The 23,478-nt window shown below is 42.0% G+C and overlaps 2 protein-coding genes across 2 annotated transcripts; one reads left to right on the forward strand and one right to left on the reverse strand.

Moving 5' to 3' along the window:
• Positions 1-1,491, forward strand: LOC149384681 (uncharacterized). The gene has a single exon (XM_089626124.1). It carries the CDS (start codon positions 1-3, stop codon positions 1,489-1,491), a length of 1,491 nt encoding a protein of 496 aa, XP_089482250.1.
• A 19,372-nt stretch (positions 1,492-20,863) lies between these two features.
• On the reverse strand, positions 20,864-23,196 carry LOC149384682 (Peroxidase superfamily protein). Its single transcript, XM_089626512.1, has 3 exons — positions 22,826-23,196; positions 22,567-22,752; positions 20,864-21,725 (listed from the first exon to the last, which is right to left on the reverse strand). Exons 1-3 carry the CDS (start codon positions 23,081-23,083, stop codon positions 21,144-21,146), a joined length of 1,026 nt encoding a protein of 341 aa, XP_089482638.1. The 5' UTR covers positions 23,084-23,196; the 3' UTR covers positions 20,864-21,143.
• Between the last annotated feature and the right edge of the window lie 282 nt (positions 23,197-23,478).

The raw sequence follows: 23,478 nt of genomic DNA on the forward strand, positions 1-23,478 counted from the left end.
ATGGGAAGGGTTATGCTCACAGAGAGAGAATTGGAGGCAGGTTATTGCCAACTATTCGCAGAAAGTTTGTCCGGGGCCGCATTAGAGTGGTTCTCCAAACTCGAGCCGAACTCTATCAATAGTTTTGACAAACTATCGGCTGCATTCCTGAAACACTATTCGATGTTCGTGGAGGACGATCTGACCATAGCGGATTTATGGGGAATTCAGCAGAAAGAGAACGAGTCCTTGAAGGATTTCATGATCCGCTACAAGGACGTGCTCTCAAAAATCTCTAACGTATGCCACGAATCGGCCATAACCTCCCTGAGGAACGAGTTAAGGCACGACTCGAAACTGAAGCTAGAGATGACTGTTAACCGTCCCCTCACGTTGGAAGATGCGATTCACAAAGCTGCAAATTATGCGAAGGCCGAAGAGGAATTCGCTTCCTATGAGAGGCAGCGCACATCGGAGAAGAAACCGTCCTCCAACACTTGGGTAAGACCTGTAAATGCTGGGGGCAACCCTCGTAGGGTCAACCCCCACGACGCTACATCTCATGCCAGAAAGCCGCACACCACTCCCAACTACGCCTTCAACGTCCATGAAGACCCTAAGGAGGGAAGTCCCCCGGCCAAAAAATGGACGCGGGATCCCAATGCGTATTGCAGTTTCCATAAAGCTAACGGCCACGACACGGTTAATTGTGAAACCATGCGCAAAGCCCTAGCAGAAAAGTACGGAAAAGGGGAACTGAAAGACGTTGATCTGGAACCCCCGCCCAAACAGAAGGTCTTCAACAACAACAACAAAGGAAGGGGCAACCCCTCCCCTAAGAGATCGAGACCTGTTGAAGAAGGGGAACCAAGTTCCCCACCAACCTTCGTAAAACATAGAGTTAACTTCATAATGGGCGGCTCGAAGTTTTGCAACGGAACAGTCAACTCAATTAAAGCACATCAAAGACAGTTAAACAACCAGACCACCAGAATCAGACCAGAACAAGACGTTCAGATCTCGTTCTCTAAAAAAGAAGCCATAGGGACAACCGATCCGCATGACGACGCACTCGTAATCACAATTGATGTGTCTAACTGTGAGGTCGCGAGGGTCCTAATCGATGGAGGTAGCTCCGTAGATCTCATCTTCAAAGATACCCTTGTTAGGATGGGAATCAACGAAGACGATATCGAAAGAGAGCAAACCCAGTTGACGGGTTTCAATGGGACAACTACTCCATCTCTAGGTACGATCAGGCTGCCTGTAAAAACAAATGGAATCAATAAAATAGTGGAATTCCAAGTTTTAGACTGTCTCTCCCCCTACAATGTTATCCTGGGGAGACCGTTGATACATAGGATGAGAGCTGTACCTTCAACCTTTCATCAATGTATCCGCTTCCCTACGCATGAGGGGATAAAAGAAATCCGAGGCAATCAGGCAACCTCCCACAGTTGCTACCTCACTAGCCACAAGCATTGTGCTAAAGCAACTAAAGAAGGGCAATAGCAATTAGTGAGCGCGGAGTCGGCCAAGAGCGTTTCCGCACTAGAAGACCCCGACTCCCTCGATGCGCCAAACACTGAGTTAACGGTCCAAGTACAGCTCGATGGCTCCGATCCTTCCAAGTGCGTAGGAATCAGAACTAAGCTTAAAGATAGCATCAGGCGAGAATTGATCTGTTTCTTAAAACGAAATAAATCCACCTTCGCCTGGTCAACCGAAGATATGCCCGGAATAAGCATCGACGTCATGTCTCACCAACTTAACGTCGATCCCAGTTTTAAACCGATAAAACAAAAAAGGCGAAAGCTCGGTCCTGACAGGGCACGGGTAGTCAACGACGAAGTCGAAAGACTGCTCAGTGCAGATTCAATCCGCGAAGTGAAATACCCGGATTGGCTGGCAAACACTGTCGTCGTAAAGAAAAAAAATGGAAAATGGAGGGTATGCGTCGATTTCTCCGATCTAAATAAAGCATGCCCCAAAGATAGCTTCCCGTTGCCGCACATCGATCAGCTGGTCGAAGCGACCACGGGGCATAAAATACTCTCGCTCATGGACGCATTCTCAGGATATAACCAAATCCTGATGCATCCGGACGACCAAGAAAAAATAGCTTTCATCACCGACCGAGGCACGCATTGCTATAAGGTCATGCCCTTTGGACTAAAGAACGCTGGCGCCACCTATCAAAGGTTAGTCAATGAAATGTTCAAAGAAAAGATAGGAAAGACAATGGAAGTATATATCGACGATATGCTAGTAAAATCCCTAAGGGAGAACGACCACATAGGGCATTTGGAGGAATGTTTCGAGGTACTGAATAAATATAAAATGAAACTCAATCCCACCAAATGTTCGTTCGGAGTATCATCCGGCAAGTTCCTAGGGTATTTAGTTACCCAACGAGGAATTGAGGCTAACCCGGATCAACTGCACGCCTTGCGAGAGATGCCTTCGCCCCGTAATAGGTGTGAAGTTCAAAGGCTGACGGGACGCATCGCCGCCCTCAACCGCTTCATCTCTCGGTCAACAGATAAATGTCTTCCTTTCTATCAGCTCCTTAAAGGAAACAAGAAGCTCGAATGGAACGACAAATGCGAGGAGGCGTTCAAAAATTTGAAAGAATATCTATCGACACCCCCGATCTTGGCAAAACCCGTTGCGGGAGAGCCACTCTATCTATACGTCGCAGTATCTCAAGCTGCGGTTAGTGGAGTACTCGTCAGAGAAGAGCAAGGGGACCAACGACCAATCTTTTATACAAACAAGTCGTTGGTCGATGCTGAAACTCGATACCCTATTATGGAGAAACCGGCCTTGGCCGTCGTTTTCGCCGCACGAAAACTTCGGCCATACTTCCAATCTTACACCATAATAGTAATGACCTCACATCCACTCAGAAGTTTCCTACATAGCCCTAATCAATCAGGAAGATTAACCAAGTGGGCCGTGGAACTGAGTGAGTACGATATCGAGTACCGAGTGAAGACATCCGCTAAATCGCAAGTTTTAGCGGATTTCATCATCGAACTCCCGAGGGAAAGTCCCACCGTGACCGAAGTTGAAGGTACCTGGACACTTAAAGTGGACGGAGCATCATCGAAGCAGGGAGCATGAGTAGGAATACACCTGACCTCCCCTCACGGTGAGACTATAGAACAATCATTTAGGCTCGACTTCGTTGCATCAAACAACGAGGCTGAGTACGAAGCACTAGTCGCCGGACTTATGTTGGCCACTGCAGTTGGATCAAAGAAGGTGGCTGCTTTCTGCGACTCCCAACTCGTAGCAAACCAATACTCCGGGGAATACGAGACTAGGGATGAACGAATGGATGCTTACCTGAAAGTCGTAAAAGAACTAACAAAAAACTTCGAAGAATTCTCCCTGACAAGGATCCCTCGAGGCGAGAATACTTCGGCCGACGCATTGGCCGCCCTGGCATCTACTTCGGATCCGGGTCTCAAAAGGATTATACCAGTCGAAACAATCAAACAACCTTCTATTGCCACGACCATCGCTGCAGTCATAACAATAGAAGGGGGGATTGGAGAGATGAAATACTACATTACATCACGACTGGTACGGTCCCCTCCGATAAGATGGCAAAACGCAAGCTCGTGCTGAGAAGCGCGAGATTTTGCATCATAGATGGAAGCCTGTTTAAAAGAAGCTTCGCAGGACCCTACCTCAAGTGCATCGGGATAGAAGAGTCTAAACGAATCCTTGAAGACGTGCATGAAGGAGAATGCGGAAATCACGCAGGCGGACGAGCACTCGCCATCAAAATAAAAAGGCAATGCTACTTTTGGCCGACCATGCTGGCAGACTGTGAGGCGCACTCGCGCCGCTGCAATCAATGTCAGCACCATGCCCCCAACATAAAAAGGCCCGCGGAAGAATTGTCATCGATCACGGCGCCATACCCATTCATGAAATGGTCCATGGACATCGTGGGACCAATGCCGGTCGCCCCGGGCGGGTTAAGATTTCTGTTAATCTTAACAGATTATTTTTCGAAATGGGTAGAAGCTGGCGCCTTCGTCTTGATAAAAGACGTTGACGTCACAGCATTCATCTGGAAAAACATAATATGTCGACACAGAACTCCCCACGAGATCATAACGGACAACGGGTCACAGTTCATATAAAAAAAGTTCAGAAAGTTTTGCTTCCACAATAACATCGAATTGAGGACGTCAACGCCACGATATCCTTAAGGAAATGGACATGCGGAAGCTACAAATAAAACCATAGTAGATTCCATAAGGAAAAGGCTCGATGCAAAAAAAGGACGGTGGGCGGAAGAACTACCAGGTGTGCTCTGGGCTTACCGAACTAGTCCGCGGAGGCCAACAGGGGAAACTTCATTCTCCCTGGTCCACGGAATCGAATCAGTCATCCCGATCGAGCACCAAGTACAGACCCTTAGGGTAGTGCATGCGCCTGGGGATGAAGTCAAAAATAACGAATCACTGTGCGATGCTTTGGACCTCGTAGAAGAAAAGCGGGACTTAGCCCTGATACGGCTATCCCACTACAGGCAATCCATCGCTAGATTCTATAATAAAAGAGTTAACGAAAGAAGATTTGATGAAGGGGATCTGGTGCTCCGGAAGACCTTCCAAAACACAGCCGAGGCTAACGCCGGGAAATTAGGAGCTAACTGGGAGGGCCCATACAGGGTCACCAAGGTTGTGCGTCCCGGAGTCTATGAACTCGAAACGCTGGACGGCATCCCGATTTTGAGATCATGGAACGTCTCGAACCTAAAGAAATACTATTGCTAAATGCGATAAGAATCGAACTACGACTGACTTGATCCATGTATAAGGGTACGTAGGCAGCCCCTGAAAAAGGCACAGTCTCCTTACAGCGAAAGCATAAACTTCACTCACAACCTCGGGCTCCGGATCGAGTTCGCAGTGAACGCCATCTCGACTCCGGTAAGGCCCGAAAAATCCCCTCAATTTATCACGTAACACCCTGTCGTGAGGTCGCCCCTTCGATAAAGCCAACCTCGTCCATTTCGTCCCAAGGGAAACATCTATAGACCTCGTCCGTCTAAGAGACTTGACTGCGGAAGGGTGATTACTCAAGCCTAAGTGAAACGTTTTTGGGTGTCAATCGACCTAAAGGACTTAGCAAATACCACAACGCTCTGACTAAGGGAAACATTTTAGATTTGAACAATCTAATAGACTTGGTGAAGTAGAAACATACTATAAGATCATCGAACCTCGCCCTAGATTCGTAAAGGGAAACATTTTAGACACCGACAATCTAAAAGACTTGACCGAATTTAGGGGAATCTTAAGTCAGTTCGGACCACGGTCAACTGTCAATTCAGAGTATCCTGAAACACACAGTTGGACGACCTGAATGACTTGGCTACTTTACGAACAATGGGACATGCATAAGCTCTGGACTAAATAATGTAAAAATAGATAATAAAAATAAAGCAAGGCGCAATAAGGATAGAGGTACCGAAGCCCTCTATAATTATTCAAAGTAAATAACAGGAATAAAACGCGGCGAAATGAGTGCAGAGGTACCGAAGCCCTCCACAAATTGTTCAAAATACTGGAAAAAAAGTCTCGGCCAAAACAAGCAGGCCCAAATAAAAATATGCAACAACGAAATAAAAACAAAATCAGAAAATTCTTGAACTAAATGAAGGCGGGAACGGACTCAGGTCTGGCCAGGAGCATCTTGCCCAGTTCGCCCAGAGCCTGGAACCTCGCCTCCATCACGCTCCGGGGTCGGAGTGAAGGGTTGATCCTCGCGAGACTCCGGGATGGTGGCGAGAACCTCCTCGGTCGAACCAAACATCAAGCCATGCTCATCGAAGGCAGGAACCTCGGATTCGGCTGGGGCTCCGGTTGGCGAACTATCATTGTACGGAGTAAAGGGGATATCCTCTACGTCCGGAATGGCGACAGCGGCGAGCTCTTTCTCGTAGTCAGCAATGTCTTCCTCGGTATCCGCCAGTTCGCTCGACCAGTCGGGGGCTGAACTGTTGATGACTTCGGTGATCAACTCCTTATTGCCCCGAGACTGCTCCAGCTTCTTCATGATCACGATCGCCTCATCGATTTTTTCCCGTTGAGCGCGATACTTAAGTATCTGCTCCCGGTACTTCATCGACGACGCCTTCCTCGCCGCCAGAACCGCCCTATCTCTCTCGGCCTTGGCCGATCTCTTGAGCTTGGCGATCTCCTCCCTGGCACTGGCAAGGTCCCTGTCATTATTATTGATCCGAGCCTTGGCCCCTGCGAGTTCCTTGGCCAGTGCGCTCGAGTGGATGCCCCACTTGTCGATAGCCTTCTTACCCTTCTCGACCTGGGCCTCAAGCTCCTTGATCCTTGCCTCCGAGGCAGCCTGCACCGTCTTCGACCTCGCCAAAAGAGCGTCCTTGGCCAGGACGTCTTCCTGAAGCTCGGTTACCTTCTCACCCATCCCTTTGAGCTCGGCACAGAGGGAATCAGTTTTCTTCTTCGCCTCTTCGGAGCTGGCCGCCGCCGCCCGAGCTCGCTTGATGTGTTCCTCATATCGGAACACGCCCCTGTTGAGCTGATGGGAGAGCAGCAAACACAAACACAAAGTCAAAACCCGAATAAAATCCCCAAGTTTCTCAGTCCGCCCACTAAAATTCTAAGACTTACCGAAGTGATCTGTTGGGCCATGAGACGATACCAGTCCGCCTCGATGAGCATAGGAACCTTGGGCAGCGGTAAGACGTCGACATTAAGCTGCCTGAGGAGCCCGACGGACGAGTATAAATCGTCGCAGAGTAGGGTGTCACGGTGGTACCTGAAATGGATGTTGTACTTCTTCTTCGGCTTCGAAGAAGAACCCACCTCATTCACAGATTTCACTGCGGCCGCCCCGCTCGAATGACTCTCCACCAGACTCCCCTCAGTCAAAACTGGCTTCCTCCTTTCCTGGGCCGCCCGAGCCGCAGTAGACGAGGACTTTCCCTTGTCCGCAGTTGACGAAGGCACTGATTTGGCCACTCCGACCGTGGATGCCGGTGTGGACACCCCACCTCCATCATAGTTCTTCTTCCCCTCGTCTCCAGAAAGTTCACCCTCACCCTGTTCCTCTCGGCTATCATTTCGACGAGCCGGATCCTTCCTTTTTCTGGAACCGCTGGAGGGTTCTCCCAACTTCTCCGCCTCTCCGTCCGGTGCGATCGGAGAAGAATCGGGGGCTTCATCGTCCTGAGTGGCCTCAGCGTTCTCCGGAACCACGCCGTCCTCGACATCGACCACCGAGATATCACTGGGATTTCGAGTCCCGATGATCTCGACTTCGGGGTCCTGGGAAAGAACCGGCGGCGTGGTGGACGAGGAAGAGACCCTGGTAACAGATTTCTTTTGACGCCGGGCGTCGCGAGCAGAAACGTTGGAGTTCATGTTGTCTCCGACAACTTTTTCAGAAAACAAAAAAAAAAGAAGAAAGGAAAAAGATAAATAAATAATAAAATATACATATAATCATAAAGATGACGAAGAAAACGAACCTTCAAAGGTTGCAGAAGAGGTCGGCCAAAGTCCAGCCGAAGTGAATCTCTATGCGGTAAAAGAAGGCCACTCACCGCGTCCCTCTTGCAGTAGCTCGAGCTTTTCAACGAACTGAGGACTCGATGGTGCCCTGATTTTTTCTGAAAAACAATTGTAGTAAAATATCATAAACAAGTAAATCACTTCGATCCCTGTAAGCGAATAAAAACAGTAGCAAAATTAATTGGCCTACTCGGAGAGCTCGCCAATCTCGACTTGAATCGAGGAGCTCGATCCCCGAGAGAGTGCTCAATGACGGTAAAGTAAAAATATCGACGACCCCAATACTTTTCCTTCGAAGGGAGGGCCGAGATCACCCCTTTGCCCGCCGCCTTCGAAAGATAGAAGCATTTCGGGTCATGCTTAGAGTTCGCCTTCACGACACATAAACGGACTAGGTCCATCACGTCGAGATCAACGCCTTGCTCGTGGACCACGACCATCAAACCCAGAACCATCCGGACGAAGTTCGGACACATCTGAGGAAGCGTCAGTCCCAGGGCTTCGACATAATAGAAAAGAAGAGTGGGGATCGGGAACCGGAGTCCACACTGATCCAACCAAACTTTGTATATGCAACATCGATCGTCAAGGATGGTCTTCGCTGTCGCAAAAGGGGGAGGAAGAATAAGCCCTATCTCGGACGGAATCTGATATTTTTGTCGAAAAAGGGCGAGATCGGAACTCTTAACAGACGATGGCAGGCATATATCTTCAACATTCGAAGGGTTGGATCCCGACGGAGGAATTTCCGAAGAGGACATTTTTGTTTTTGAGAAAATGCTTGGAGAACTTTGAAAAATTTGAGGATTGCAAGGCGAATTGGAAGAAAAACCTTGAGTTCGTCTAACAAATCTAAGCGAAGTCAAAGAAAATAAAGGGAACTGTAGAGTTCGACAGTCGAACTGAGATGCTAAAAGCCTAAGTCTTAAAAAGAGTTTGAAACTTTAGAGAGAAAATTAATCCTTTATGTGAAGAGAAAAAAAAAAGTTACCTTTCTATGCCGAGTTCGTTGAAAGTTATAAGTAAATAAGAAGTCTTTTCGAATTTCACTTATTTATAAGCTTTTATATTAAACCAAATTCCGAGAAAAGAGGAGTAAATTCGAATAAAATAATATAACCGCTTCCCGACCTTTCGACTGCGTCATACGTGGACAAACGGCAACGTGCCACGCGTGTGCAATATTCGCCGAAATCGCTAATTTTCCGTAACCCTAAAATAACTTCGCTCCAATATTTCGAAAAATTCGAATATTTTCAAAATATTCGGGGGCTAACTGTGGGGGTTAAAAATCTACTTTCGAAAATAATATATCATATTGGGCTTCAATTCAGACCAAGCCCATTATAAGCTTTGCAGGTCGGACCGCATATCAGTCTTGGGCCCAGCCCGACTTCGACAAGTCGGCCCAAGATCAATATGTTCCAGATCGGCCTCGACCTAATCACACCTTCCAGTCCGACCACATCATCCCGACTAGAAGAATCGGTCAGTCAAAGAGAGATCGCGCCGTGAGGACCGGGTCCAGGACCAATTCAACCCCGACAATATGAAATGGATCAAGTAACACGTGTCTTCAACAAAAAGAGTCTTGCATCGTCTATAAATAGGGAACCAGGCGTGTATTTGCGGACACACAAGCTCAGAGGTTATTATTCCACAATTGTATTTTTTATTTACAGTGCTGAATTCGCTCACAAGACTTCGTCACTTCGTCCTGCTGTAATTTATTTTCGTGATCAATAAAGCTCTTTAGCATTTTTCTATTATTATTTCCTTCCACTTAAATAGTTTCTTATACGACGTCTTCTGGAACCCCGATTAAATATATATAATATATTATTATTTCAATATTAGTGATTGTTGATCGATCCAGAAATCGACATCTACAACCGTCGTTCCCAAGAGCTTCAGCGTCGGAGATTCCCAGGGCTGCTCTCCGGGTTTTTGTAATGATGTTTGTTTTCATAATATAAACTAAATAATTGTTTTTGTTTTATTAATTAACTAATAAAAATAAACTAAATATGAAGGATAAATATGTAATTACTCATTTCATTAAGTCATAGTTTAGGATTTATTTGGGTTTAGTAGATTTTGGTCCAAAATCATGGTACAAGTCATAGAATATGAATAATCCCTAAATACAAAAATAAGTGTAGCATTTCAAAATAGTTGTTATTTCAAATCATTTTAAAAATATATGTTTATTTAATCTCATTAAATAAAGTTAAATAGAGTGCATAACAATAAACAAGTTTAAAAAAAAAAACTGTAAAAATCAAGAAAAATGACGATTTAAAATTTAAAAAAGCTATTTTTGTAATAAAAGTTTTACACATGATTTTTTTTGTGTAATAAATTACAAAATCGGCTACGAAAACTAATTTTTACTTTTTAAAAACTAACTATGTCTGAATTTTGGAAAACAACGATTTGAATACCTCAAGTTTATGGCTTGTAGCACTTATAGCTTAATGTTTGAAAACTATGAGTGATATACCTAATATCGATATTCAATCCCTCCATTATTATCGGTGTCATTAAAATTGGATAAAAAAAACGTGTCAACATCTTATAATTTTGACAAATTTAATAATTGATAATTAATTTTTATTCTATTTTTTTCAATATTAAAAAAAATTAATCTCTCTCTCTCTCTTTCTCTCTCTCTGAACATATGTACACACACAAACAAACACATATACATATACATATATACGCACAGACAAACATAAGAAGAAGCATGAGAATAAAAAAAATTGCTTGATGGTTTGGTAAAAAAAAAAAAAAAAACTCGGGAAAATATAAAAAAAAAGACAAAAAAAGAGGGAGAATGAAAAGGAAAGAGGAGTAAAGGGAAACAAGGAGAGTAATGAAGAATCTCGAGGGAAACCATTGAGAAAGGAATAAGAGATCAGAGGAAGAACCATTATGATGAGAAATAAGAAGAAGCAATGAGAGGGATGAGACATTCTCCTCGTGGAGAAGTTCTCTACCGATTCAAGTTGGTAGGATAGGAGACGTTATTCTAGTTCGATTGCCTTAAAATACGAAGAGCATTTTTAATGAAGCTATTAATCAGCATGGAAGGTCAATCTCTTACGTACCTTGTTGAACATCCACATGAATGAAACCATTGCAGTAAGATTAGGCCTATAACCCGAGACCGACCAACCGAAGAAACCGGCCAACCAAACCACCCCGCTGACCCAACGAAGCCGACTCACAAAACCCAACCATTTTTGTTCTCCCCAAACCAAACCGTGGGTGTTCGTCGATCGTGTTTGGTTCTTGACCCTGACTAGAGGGTCGCACCGACCCAAACTGTAGTTGAATACCTTGATTTTCTTAACTTAATGTTTTCAACTTTTCAGTCCATTCACTCCATTGTACGACTATGACTTTATGCGGCTAAATCACATCTTTGTTTCTCACTCAAAGATTTTGAAATCAAATCATAGTCCACCGTACACCTCCGACCCCCGACGCCCATCAATGCCCAAATTGGAGAAACGATTTTCAATTGAAGAACGTAAACCAAATCAAGTTATAATTTTCCCCTGTTTTAGTGCATTTTTATTTTATTACAAATGTGATTTTTTTATTATTATTCTAAAATATGATTACGAGAGAATCCAATGGATAAGTGTATGCTTTTTGTCCCTTATTTTTTCTTCTTCAGAAGATTGCGACTATCACAGGGTTAAGTTTATTTTCAGTTTCAAAACCAGAAGCTCGTGACTATAAATAGCATGCCTTGTAAGTGTTTAATAAATGTCCAAAACTAGAAAATTGTCCCATTTTGTCTCCGCTTTTTTCCTTTCTTTTCCATGGAGAAATACATATATTGTGTTGTGTGTGTTTGCCTTGTACACTCTTTGTGCAGTGATCTTGAGACGGATACCAACAATATTTATTGTTCTTATTAAGTTATTATTGTTCTGAAATCTGATATGAGATGTATTTTTCCATGTTATATTGATTTTTGCAGCATTTTGTTTTATTTAGCTCTATAAGCGATTCGTATATTTTATTTTTTTCTTGCATATGTGAAGCTACTCTGTTATGTGCAGCAATTTTTCTCATGTTAAATACCTTGTATGTTATTGCTAAATGTCTATACATTTTAATATGTGTTGCGCATGAGAGACTAAATTGAACTAATAGAAAATATATTCTTTTTATCGTATCTGTAAAATTTTATTTTGTGTTGAGGATGTGTATGCGAGTGTATCTAAATTCATAGTTCATGAAGGGGTACACTGATCTTGAACCTGACTCATCAAAATGACGCCTCTTTTCGTACACTCATCTTGAGCCGAATCCCAACAATTGGACCAGATACCAGTTTTTCTTTATGGGATTTGATATCATGCGAAAGTATCACGAACTTGTATCTCAAAATTAATTAATAGAAATTGAGTCCAAAATTCAAGTAAAATATGCGCCCTAAAAATATGTTGGTCAAAATTTTACTTTTTAGTGTAGATTAATCAGTAGAATCAGATCAAGAATAAGTCGGAACGTTCGATTCACATGCTGTATTTTTACTTCATGTTCGTAGCCGGTTCTGGAACTACTGTTCTGGTGGCTATGTTGTATGGAACTTACGGTTAAGATCATGAACCAGAAGTTTTTGGTAATGACCAAAAGGTTACACTTCAATCTTATCGTTACTGTTTTACAAATTTATTTTATCTTTATGTTTTCTTAATATAAAAGTCACAACCTTTGGATATCCAACTGTGCGACTCATATTAACTTTATAACCTTTATAAACAACCGTAACATTATGAAAATTAATAAACAAAAATAATTTTTATTTAATCCCTCAACTTATTTATCCTATAAATACTATCCTTATTGTTATAGGGTCAAAATCGACCCTCGAAAAAGACAAATTGCAACGAGCCACAAAGAGCCCTAGCCGAATTCCAACAAAGAGCCCTAGCCGAATTGTCCTGCAGGCCTCGCCACAGCCTCGTTATGGTCTCATAGCGACACCCTCCTAACACGGATCCATGAACTTTTTCATAACGGCCCAGTCCGTGTGTTCACACTGCTCCAACTCCTATAAATAGGAGTCCTCACTAAATCCTGAGCATGCTCATACTCTATGGGATTCTCACTCTAATTCACTAAATCCTCTCTAATACGCTTCCGAGGTTAGATGATGTTCGCTCCATACACGCTTACATTACACCAATACTAATGTTGAGCGTCAGAGTGCCCGCCGAAGGGAAACCTTTCGGGTCCCTCTAGTTCACATATGTTTCCTCTCACAGGTGATGAACATAATAGACCACTTACCATCTCTTAGAGGTAGGCGATCTCAGGCGTTTGGTGACACCCAGCCTACGTGCAGCTTCATGTAACGGCCCTAGGCTGAACCGCTGACGGCTCTACACTGTTGACCCGATTCCAAGCCTTAACACTTATTTCATACTATTTCCTCACAACTCAATCCAATCTTCTCCCAACTACACTCAAACTCTCACAAATCCATTCTTCAACTACTCTCAATCTCATATACATTTTTAGTTTTCATTCATAATATATACTTTTAATTTACAATTCGGGCCGCTTTATCGATCAATGATAGGAGATGTCGTTTAAACCAACAAACGGCTGATGGCATTAACAGTTAGCAAAGATTGGCTGCTTTATGATAGATGACCTCAAGAGTCATTCGTCAACATCGATCTCATGGATTATTTCTCTTACGATTTCTCAAATGTACACCTTTGAGATTAGAATTCTATTTGTAACTTTGAATAACTATAAATTATTAGCCAAGATACTGGAATGCAGGCCATCACACATAGAAGCGTGGACATCACGACATCTCCATAGACCAAGGTTTGAAATGCCGACGATCGATTTTGTGCCGATGGACTAAAAAATCAGAAATTACGGTAGCCGACGAAAATTGCGACGGAAATAATGTGAAAACTTGAAGACAAATTTTGACGGAAATTTCGGTTGCCGATAGAAATTGCGATAAGACGTGAAAATATCAACGGAAATAATGTTGCATAGTTCTAAATATATAAAAATAAATACTATACACATAAAATAACTAAGTTTCGATTTCAAACACACATGTAATATAACCATCATAATTTGATATAAATAAAAAATCTTACCATAAAAAGAAAAAAGAAAAAGAAATAAAAAAAGCAGAACACATTTATCCAATTAATAAGTACTAAACTCACATTATTCTCGGTTATCAATATCATTAAAAGCAATGTGATGTGATATAATGGTCTTTAATTGGTGATATTATTATACAATGCTTTTTATAGAAAACATATTGACGCACACTTTCTCTCTCTCCCTCAACCTCCATTTTCTTTCTCTTCTTCTTTTCCTTTCTTCTTTCTCTCTGTTTCACGATTTCACAAGAAAAAAACGTTGAGATCTTTGAAGATCCGACCGACACAATAACGACGACGAACGACAGGAAAAACGACGAAACCGTCGCGAAATCACCAAAATAATGTTGATTTTGCAAAAGATATGTCGAAATATCAAGGTTTCGGGTGAAATTACCCCGCCGTGGCACTGAACACCACGACCATGAGCAACGAAAGCGTCACTTTGGCATCTAAATGACAACAGATCAACGAATAATGACGCGAAACAACCAACGTGATAGAATTATGTCGGAATTCTCAAAATAGGGCAATTTCGACGACATATTCTTGAAATACCCCAAAATTTTTAAACCTTGCTATAGACTATGTGCTAGTCACGCTAACTAAGCTTATGTGTTAGTTAGCATTAGTTAAGCTCAGTGGTGCTCTTGTAATATTAGAGTAAATGTTGTTAGAGTTAAATTAGGAATCTTGTATCAGATTGTAAGGTATAAATATAGTTGGTTAACACTGTATCAATTAATAAAGAATTCTCCGATCACCTTGATCGCCTTCATTCTCTTCTCTCTCTCTCTCTATATGTATATATCATTCATTCTTTTAAATACTATCATGAATAAATTTAAAGGCACTATTATTTTGAGTTTGCTCGGAGAGGTTTTATCGAAACCGTTTTCAATTAATTTATCTTCATTACCCCGTTTAGTTAATGAGGCCATTTCAGACTACAATATAATATTAGGTATTTATGCGGCAAAACACAAAAAAAAAAAAAAATTGAATATATAAGTTGTTAGGAATTTGTGCAACAATCAATAGATCTAGAACGGCCAAACACACAGAGACGAGTGGAAATAAAGTGCAAGAGAAGAAAAGGACACAAGGGATTTTTCCCGTGCTTCGGTGTAAAACACACCTACTGCACGTTGAGCTCCGGTGGTGGAACTCGCTCACTAGTATCGGCAAATCTTACTCTCAGACCAAGTTTCTCAGTACACAATGAATACAGAAAAGAAGAGAGACCCCAGAAGATTACAGTAATCAAGAACACACAAGAACACTCAACCGTGTTTCACCCTCACCGATTACAACTTCACGCTCTCACTGTTTTCACTCAGAGAAACCCTAATAACGCTCAAGAAGAAGACTAAAGAGATTGGCCTTTCTCAGAACGCTGAAGAGTATTATAAGTATGCGAAACTTCAGCTCCAATCCTGACCATCCAATTACATTGATCATTAACGGTTCAGATCTGCGGCACAGGAAACGACTTGACGAGCGCTGGTCATAGACGACACTTCAAGCCTTGTCGTTTCTCCACCTGCAGCCCAACACGCCTTCTGAACAACTGGGCCGGGACAGAGCATTTGGGCTTCACATATCAACAATTCTCCACCTTGAAGTCTGAATGCTTGTCTACTCAATACTAGTTACATTCGCTCAACACCACCTTCATAGCTCACTCACCTGAGATCAGCCTACAAACAACAAATTCAAGCAGTGCTTGAATTTTGTGTTCGTGACTATCTTTGTTCCCATGTCCGCCGGGTTATCCTCTGTTGGCACCTTCTTCAAGTCTACTTCACCTTCAGCTATACGATCTCGTACAAAATGGAATCTGACGTCCACGTGCTTGGTCCGCTCGTGGTACACTGGATTCTTACTGAGATGTATGGCGCTTTGACTATCACAGAACACTGTCACTTTGTTGTCCAACAGTTGAGTTTCCCGGAGCAGACCTTGCAGCCAGATGGCTTCCTTAACAGCGTCGGCGAGGGCCACATATTCTGCCTCAGTTGTAGACAGGGCTACCAGAGGTTGTAATTGTGACTTCCAACTCACATAATTCCCACCTAGTGTAAAATTGTATGCTGTAGTTGACTTTCGAGAGTCCCTGTCTCTTGCAAAATCTGAATCCACATACCCTACAAGATCAAGTGTGTCATATCTGCGTTTATAGATCAAACCAGTATTCAAAGAACCATTAATGTAACTAAGGACCCATTGAAGGGCCTTCCAATGTTCATGACCAGGATTTGACATAAAACGACTCAATACAGATATAGCAAAAGACAAATCAGGACGAGTACTAATCATCGAGTACATCACATAACCAATAACATTAGAGTACGGTACATTTTTCCATTTTTGCAGATTCTAACAAAGAATTTGGGCACTGATGTTTTCCTAACAAGAAATGACCAGCCAAGGGAACCTTGACAGGTTTCTGATTCAAATGCCCAAATTTTTCTATCAGCTTGGTTAAGTAAGAAGTTTGATGAATTTTTAAAGTAGATTTACTTCTATCACGATCAACAAACATCCCTAGTATTTTTCTAACAGCCCCAAGGTCTTTCATATCAAACTCAGAACTAAGCTTATTTTTCAGCTCATTTATCTTAGACCTGGACTTGCTAATTAAAAGCATATCATCAACATACAAAAGCAAATATACAGGGATATTATCATGACATACATAAAAACAAGAATCAAACTGACTTCTATAGAATCCGATACTGATCACAAAATTATCAAATCTTTTGTACCACTGCCGTGGTGACTGTTTGAGGCCATATAAAGATTTCTGTAATAAACAGACACAATCAGCAGATTTACTCTCAACAAACCCCTCATGCTGAACCATATATATGGTTTCATCGAGGTCACCATGAAGGAAAGCCGTCTTAACATCCATCTGGTCAATCTCAAGATCAAAGTGAGCAGCAATAGACAACATGATTCGAATAGTCTTATATTTAACCACAGGAGAGAAAATTTCATTGAAATCTATTCCCTCTCTTTGAGTGAAGCCTTTTGCAACCAACCTAGCTTTGTACCTAGGGGGTTCACTGGGGGTCATACCCTCCTTGATCTTATACAACCATCTACACTCAACAACTTTTCTATCCTTAGGTTTGAGGACAAGTTTCCAGGTGTTATTAACCCTAAGGGATTGCATCTCCTCCTTCATGGCATCAAGCCACTTACCTTTGTCTTTGGACCTGATGGCTTCTTGATAGCAGCTCAGTTCCACCACTTGGATCTCATGAGCTGCCACCAAAGCCGTGAAGACAAGGTCGGCATAGGAGAACCTAGTGGGAGGTCTGATTTCCCTTCTATTCCTATCACGGGCTAGCTGGTAGTTTTCTAGGGCTTCCTGGTCAGTTGGTTCTAGGTGATCAATATGAACATGTTCTTCTTCACCATCTTGAATACCTATAGGATCAGCATGTTCATATTGAGGGTTTGGATCGGGTTGGGGCTCTATGGGGCCAGGTTCAATCTCCACCTCAAGGTTAGCTCTCACCGGCTGGTTATGCTCACTGGTGGTATGGTTCTCAGGGTCTCCTAAGGTTTTACAAGGAAAGACACTCTCATTAAACACAACGTCCCGGCTGACAATGATTTTTACCCCTCTTGAGCCGAGCTCCCATAACCTATAGCCTTTGGTGCCTAAAGGGTAACCTAAGAAAACACACTTAATGGACCGAGGATCCAGTTTTCCTTCTCTGGTGTGTGCATATGCAGCACAACCAAACACCCTAAGGTGACTTATACTGGGACTCCTACCCGACCACACTTCTAGGGGACATTTAAACTCTATAGAACTGGAGGGGCTAAGGTTGATAAGGTAGGTGGCAGTTGCAAGAGTTTCACCCCAAAAAGACTTAGACAAACCAGAAGTGAAAAGAAGACATCTTACCTTTTCAAGGATGGTTCGGTTCATGCGCTCAGCTACACCGTTCTGCTGCGGTGTGAGACGAACCGTGTGATGTCTAGTAATCCCCTTCTCACTGCAATACTTGTCAAAGAAATAATTGCAGAATTCTAGGCCATTATCAGTTCTAAGAGTTTTAACATGCTTATCAGTTTGGTTTTCAACTAAGACTTGCCATTTTTTAAACTGTTCAAAAGCTTCATCCTTTGATTTCAACAAACAAGTCCAAACCATTCTACTATGATCATCAACAATAGACATGAAGTACCTAAAACCACCATGTGTGATAGTTTTATCAGGGCCCCACAAATCAGCATGCATGTATTCTAAAATCTGTGTAGAACAATGATTTCCTTTTGAGAACTTTTGCCTATGTTGCTTACCCATGATACATGTCTCACAAAAACTAATGTTATGAAACTGGTCCTTACCAAACTTACCTTGCTTACCTAGGATGTCTAGACCTTTCTGACTCATGTGGCCGAGCCTCAGGTGCCATTTGTCGGGACCTGCATGGTTAGTACTAACAAGAGCAGCAGAGGTAACACAGGAGCATTGAGCACCACTAAGGACATAAAGACCATTCTGTTTCACACCGGTCAAGATTGGTTTGCCATCTTTCCTGATAGTGGCTACACCATTTTCCAGACTGGTAGAGCAACCAAGATCATCAAGCCAACCAATAGAGATCAAATTTCGTTTCAAACAAGGAATTAAACGAACATCAGTTAGGACAACTTTCCTGTCATTCTCAAGTTTGAAAATAATGGACCCAATACCTTCAATCTTACAAGGATGGTTGTTACCCATATACACAAGACCAGAATCAACAGGTTTCAAACCAACAAACTATTCTTTGTAAGGACACATGTGAAAAGTACAACCAGAGTCAATAATCCACTCCCTAGACCTAATCTGATCACTAACATTCAACACATCACAACCAACAGACTCAACAGCATGATTAACAACAACATTAGTTTCAGGGGTGGTGTTTTTCTGTTTAGCAAGCCACTTATAACAATCCTTTTTCACATGACCTACTTTCTTGCAGTAAAAACACTTCCTACCTTCAGATTTATTAGAGGAGTTATTATTAGCAGATTTGTTCTTCTTTTTGTTTTTAGCAGGGTTATTAGAAGAAGAACAATCACTCTTTTCTTTCACAAACAGGTTGGAACCAGAACTTCTCTTTTGATTTTTCAGATCAATCTCCCTAGTTTTCAAACCAGATATAACCAACTCAAGAGAAGGAACAGTGCCAGTATATTGCAGAGAATCTTTCACAACAATATAAGAATCAGGCAAAGAATTCAACAAGATAACAGCAAGACTTGTATCATCAAGGGCTTGTTTAGACCCTTTCAACAACTGATTCATTTTCAAGAACTCGTCAAGATTTTCATCAATAGACTTAGTAGCATCCATTTTATAATTGAAAATAGCCCCTTTCAAGAAAGCAAGGTTTGGGGCAGATTGATCAGAATAAATGGATTTGAGTTTGTCCCATACCTCAATGGCCGATTCTAGCCCATCAACCTTGCGAAGCACGGCGTCTGAAAGGTTCGGAATCAGGAGGTTGTACGCTTCGTCCACTATCTCTGGCTTCCTCTTGAGGGCTTCTTCGGACCACTTCTTTTCATCTGCTTCCAGAGCCACCAAAACTTTATTGTGCGACAGCAGAGCGCGAATTCTCTTTGACCAACTGTTGAAGTCGCCTTTTCCGTCGAACACGGAAAACTCCATCTTGAACGAACCCATTTTTCGTGAACCAAGGCGGTGCAACGAACAGATCACACGTGTGTTTCCCGACCTTCTCCAACAACCACTTCTCAGAACAAGAACCATCCTCACAAGACCGAAACACCCAAAGAACTCAAAGAACACAAACCCAGGGTAAAAGAACCAGAAACCCTAGATCAGGTGGAGGAGAGAGAAAATTTGGGAAGAGAGGGAACAAGAGAGAAAAAGGATCGGAGATAACTATTGACCAGAAAGGCTCTGATACCACTGTTAGGAATTTGTGCAACAATCAATAGATCTAGAACGGCCAAACACACAGAGACGAGTGGAAATAAAGTGCAAGAGAAGAAAAGGACACAAGGGATTTTTCCCGTGCTTCGGTGTAAAACACACCTACTGCACGTTGAGCTCCGGTGGTGGAACTCGCTCACTAGTATCGGCAAATCTTACTCTCAGACCAAGTTTCTCAGTACACAATGAATACAGAAAAGAAGAGAGACCCCAGAAGATTACAGTAATCAAGAACACACAAGAACACTCAACCGTGTTTCACCCTCACCGATTACAACTTCACGCTCTCACTGTTTTCACTCAGAGAAACCCTAATAACGCTCAAGAAGAAGACTAAAGAGATTGGCCTTTCTCAGAACGCTGAAGAGTATTATAAGTATGCGAAACTTCAGCTCCAATCCTGACCATCCAATTACATTGATCATTAACGGTTCAGATCTGCGGCACAGGAAATGACTTGACGAGCGCCAGTCATAGACGACACTTCAAGCCTTGTCGTTTCTCCACCTGCAGCCCAACACGCCTTCTGAACAACTGGGCCGGGACAGAGCATTTGGGCTTCACATATCAACATAAGTATATGAATCCGAAAAGATTTAGTATTTATACCGTCAATCACTCATTTTATAGTAATACCATTGATTTTTAAAAGATGTCACAACCACTATATAATAGGTCTTAGTACAAATTTAAACATCACAATGTAGGAGCTTGAAATATATAATCACTTGCGACACTAAGATATAAATTTAATACATAAAATTAGAAAAATAGTCAATTTAAACGTTTGACATTGCTAAATAGCCAACGTTTGACATTGCTAAATAGCCAACGTTTGCTAAATCTTAGGTAAATAGCCACTTACAAACTTAAATCTTAGGTAAATAGCTAATGTTTGGTATATAAAAAAGGCTATTTATCTACGATTTACGTTTGAAAGTGGTTATTTTCCTAAAATTTACCAAACGTTGGCTACTTAACAATGTTAAACGTTTAAATTGACTATTTTCCAAATAGATCAAATTTAATATTTTTTCCTGAATTTTATTTTTTGAGGTCGTTTGATGATTTTGACAGTGAAATAAAATAATAAGCCTGTTCAGAAAATTGAATCCGCAATTTCTAAAACCTTGATTGGGACAGAGAATTCGTGAAGGAACAGAGACAATGTTATCTATTTTAGTTTGTTTGACGGGCGTGCCGCGTGTATGGTGCTGAGGTCTAAAGAATGAATCAAACTGAAAAAAAAAAACATGATAATGAGAGGATGAAAAAAAAAACAATTTCTAAACCTAATCACACAACATAGAAAGCTCCATTTTCAAACAAATTCCTGATCTAAAGACAACAAAACAAAGCTGGGAAAAGAAAGCACCTCCAAAGGTGACCTAATGGTCACACACGAAATTAAATATTAAAAAAATAAATAAATAAAAAAGACTCTAAATTTAATCATGTATTATGCATGCTACAATATTTCCTTTTCTCTCCATGCCTCCTTCCCGTTTTGACACCAATTGAGCCCATCTTATCCATCGCGGCCGCAAAAGCCCGGAAGAATCTCTGCTTGTCTTTGGCCAAGCTTTGCACAACGGGCCTCGTCCGCGGGTCCAAAAACAAGGCCTGGTCCGAGGCCAAGAGGCCCAATTTCCCCTCCAAGTTACCGTAGTAAGCGTGGTCGAAAGCGAAAGGCGTCGTGACATCAAACGGCGCGACCACATCCTCGTTCCCGCCAAAGCGAGGACAATACATCTTTAGGGCCTTTAGAAGCCTCGGGTCGATGGCCGGGTCGGGCTTCCCCGAGGCCCGATAGTTGTATAGCCTCCCGAGGAAGTGCTCGCAATGGGCGAAGCCCAACGTGTGGGCCCCGGAGAGAACCACGAGATCCTCGAGGGAAAGGCCTTTCGAGGCGAATAGTTTAAGAAGCTGATCGACCGTCGAATTCGATCGAGGAATATTCGATCCAACTCTTGACGCCATCGATAATTTTCCGTCCCACCTTCCCTTCTTCACTTGGTAATATGGACCCCCTGCCTGTTTCATACATACCCCAAAAATAAAATGTTAATAAAGAGAATTCAACTTTATTTTTTATTATTTAAAAAAAGGGTTAACGTACGGAACAGTTAAAATACCCAATTTTCCCGTTAATTTTAACCTCTTAGCTAGGACAAACTATGCTTAAAAAAAAAAAGAGAAAAAAAGTAAAAACACAAATTGCGTTATTTGAAGATGGTGTTTAGCTCGATTGATTTATCAATTAATTACATGATATGACTAGACAACTGAGAGGGCTAGAGACACTCATTTTTCTCTCAATCCTACCATTTTGGAAGTATCTTCTTCGTATCATAAATAAAAGAAAACTGAGAAATTAATTTAATAATAAGTTGCCAGTGTCTTCTTCCAGTCAGAGTTGAATGATACGGTCATCAAGAAATATAGCAGAGATCAGAATCTCAACCAGTTATATTTTCGTATACCAAAAAATTAAAAAAAGGATATCTTTTAGGCGAACTAAATGTGTGTACATTTACGAGTCTCGCTCTATCTATGATGGCAACAAGACCTCAAAAAAACAGTAACTAACTAACCACTAATTTAGAATCTTGCATTTTATAAATTTGGTCCCACTCCCACAACACAAAAGAATTTTGTCTTTCATAGTCGCATCTATGTTTTTTAAGTAAAGATTAAATCCCCGAAATTCGCCTTCTTGTTGGTTTTCGTCAAAAGATGCATTTTTTAAAACAAAAAATAATGTGAAGAACCGGAAAAATTATATAGAAAATTGGGAAAAAAAAATAGTAAGTTAGCAAGTAAAGTGTGTGGTGATCGTAATTTGGATAGAGAAGCGAGGTTGTAAGTAAGTTACCAAGTGGACATAGTCTCTCGCTGAGATGGCGAGAATGTCAGCACAAGAGACAACGCCAGGGCATTTGGCTTCCACTAAAGCCTTTGCTCTCTTGACGCTCTCGAACCCTTCCTCTCTCATCCGCGTGTTCCCCTCCGCCTCCCTCTCCGCCCTCCTCGCCTCTATCAGCACCGACCCATCGCACCCCTACACCACACATTCATTACTCTTTATTATTACTACGCGCGTGCCACGTGGCGCATCACTATATATTAGTTACCTCGACGAAGCAGTCGTGGAAGAATAGGCGGATGGTGGCCGGGGCTGACACGGGCGAGTCCCTGAAGAGCTGCGACGTTACTGAGCCCACCATTTGCTCCACTTTCGGACATGACTTGGCGTAGTGACCCACGCTCAGCTCCGACTTCGACTTGCCAGCCCCGGTGTTCGCCCACGCCGACTCGCTCGTGGATATCACTAGAGTTACAATCATAATTATAATTAGAAAGAAAGGATGAAGAGAAGAGTGGATGCCCATGTTTGGACTATTTGCCTCACTTATGTGGCTGTTAATTATATGTATAGTGAGAGAGAGGAAGAGAGAGAATCAACACCCGTGAACCTTGTGAGAAGAAAGAAATGAAAAAAACAGAAGGGTCACTTGAGAGAGAGAGAGAGAGAGAGAGAGAGAGAGAGAGAGAGAGATAGTATTATTATTATTATTATTATTATCTTTTAGGCAACAAATAAAAAAAAAACTCAAATTATTCCATTTGAATGAGATGTTTTTTTAGTGTATAATAATATGAGGTATTTGCTATTTCTATGAAAGACGGGTCTGCATGCATAAACAATTGAGGCCTCATCATATTTGGTGCAATTATTTTATTAATCTTATAATTTGCATAGCCCGAGCAAAAGCTCGGACACATC

Source organism: Urtica dioica, chromosome 9 (genome assembly GCF_054948205.1).
Source record: "Urtica dioica subsp. dioica isolate 48M chromosome 9, U.dioica_male_clone48M_v1_H2, whole genome shotgun sequence".
Lineage (NCBI taxonomy): Eukaryota > Viridiplantae > Streptophyta > Magnoliopsida > Rosales > Urticaceae > Urtica > Urtica dioica.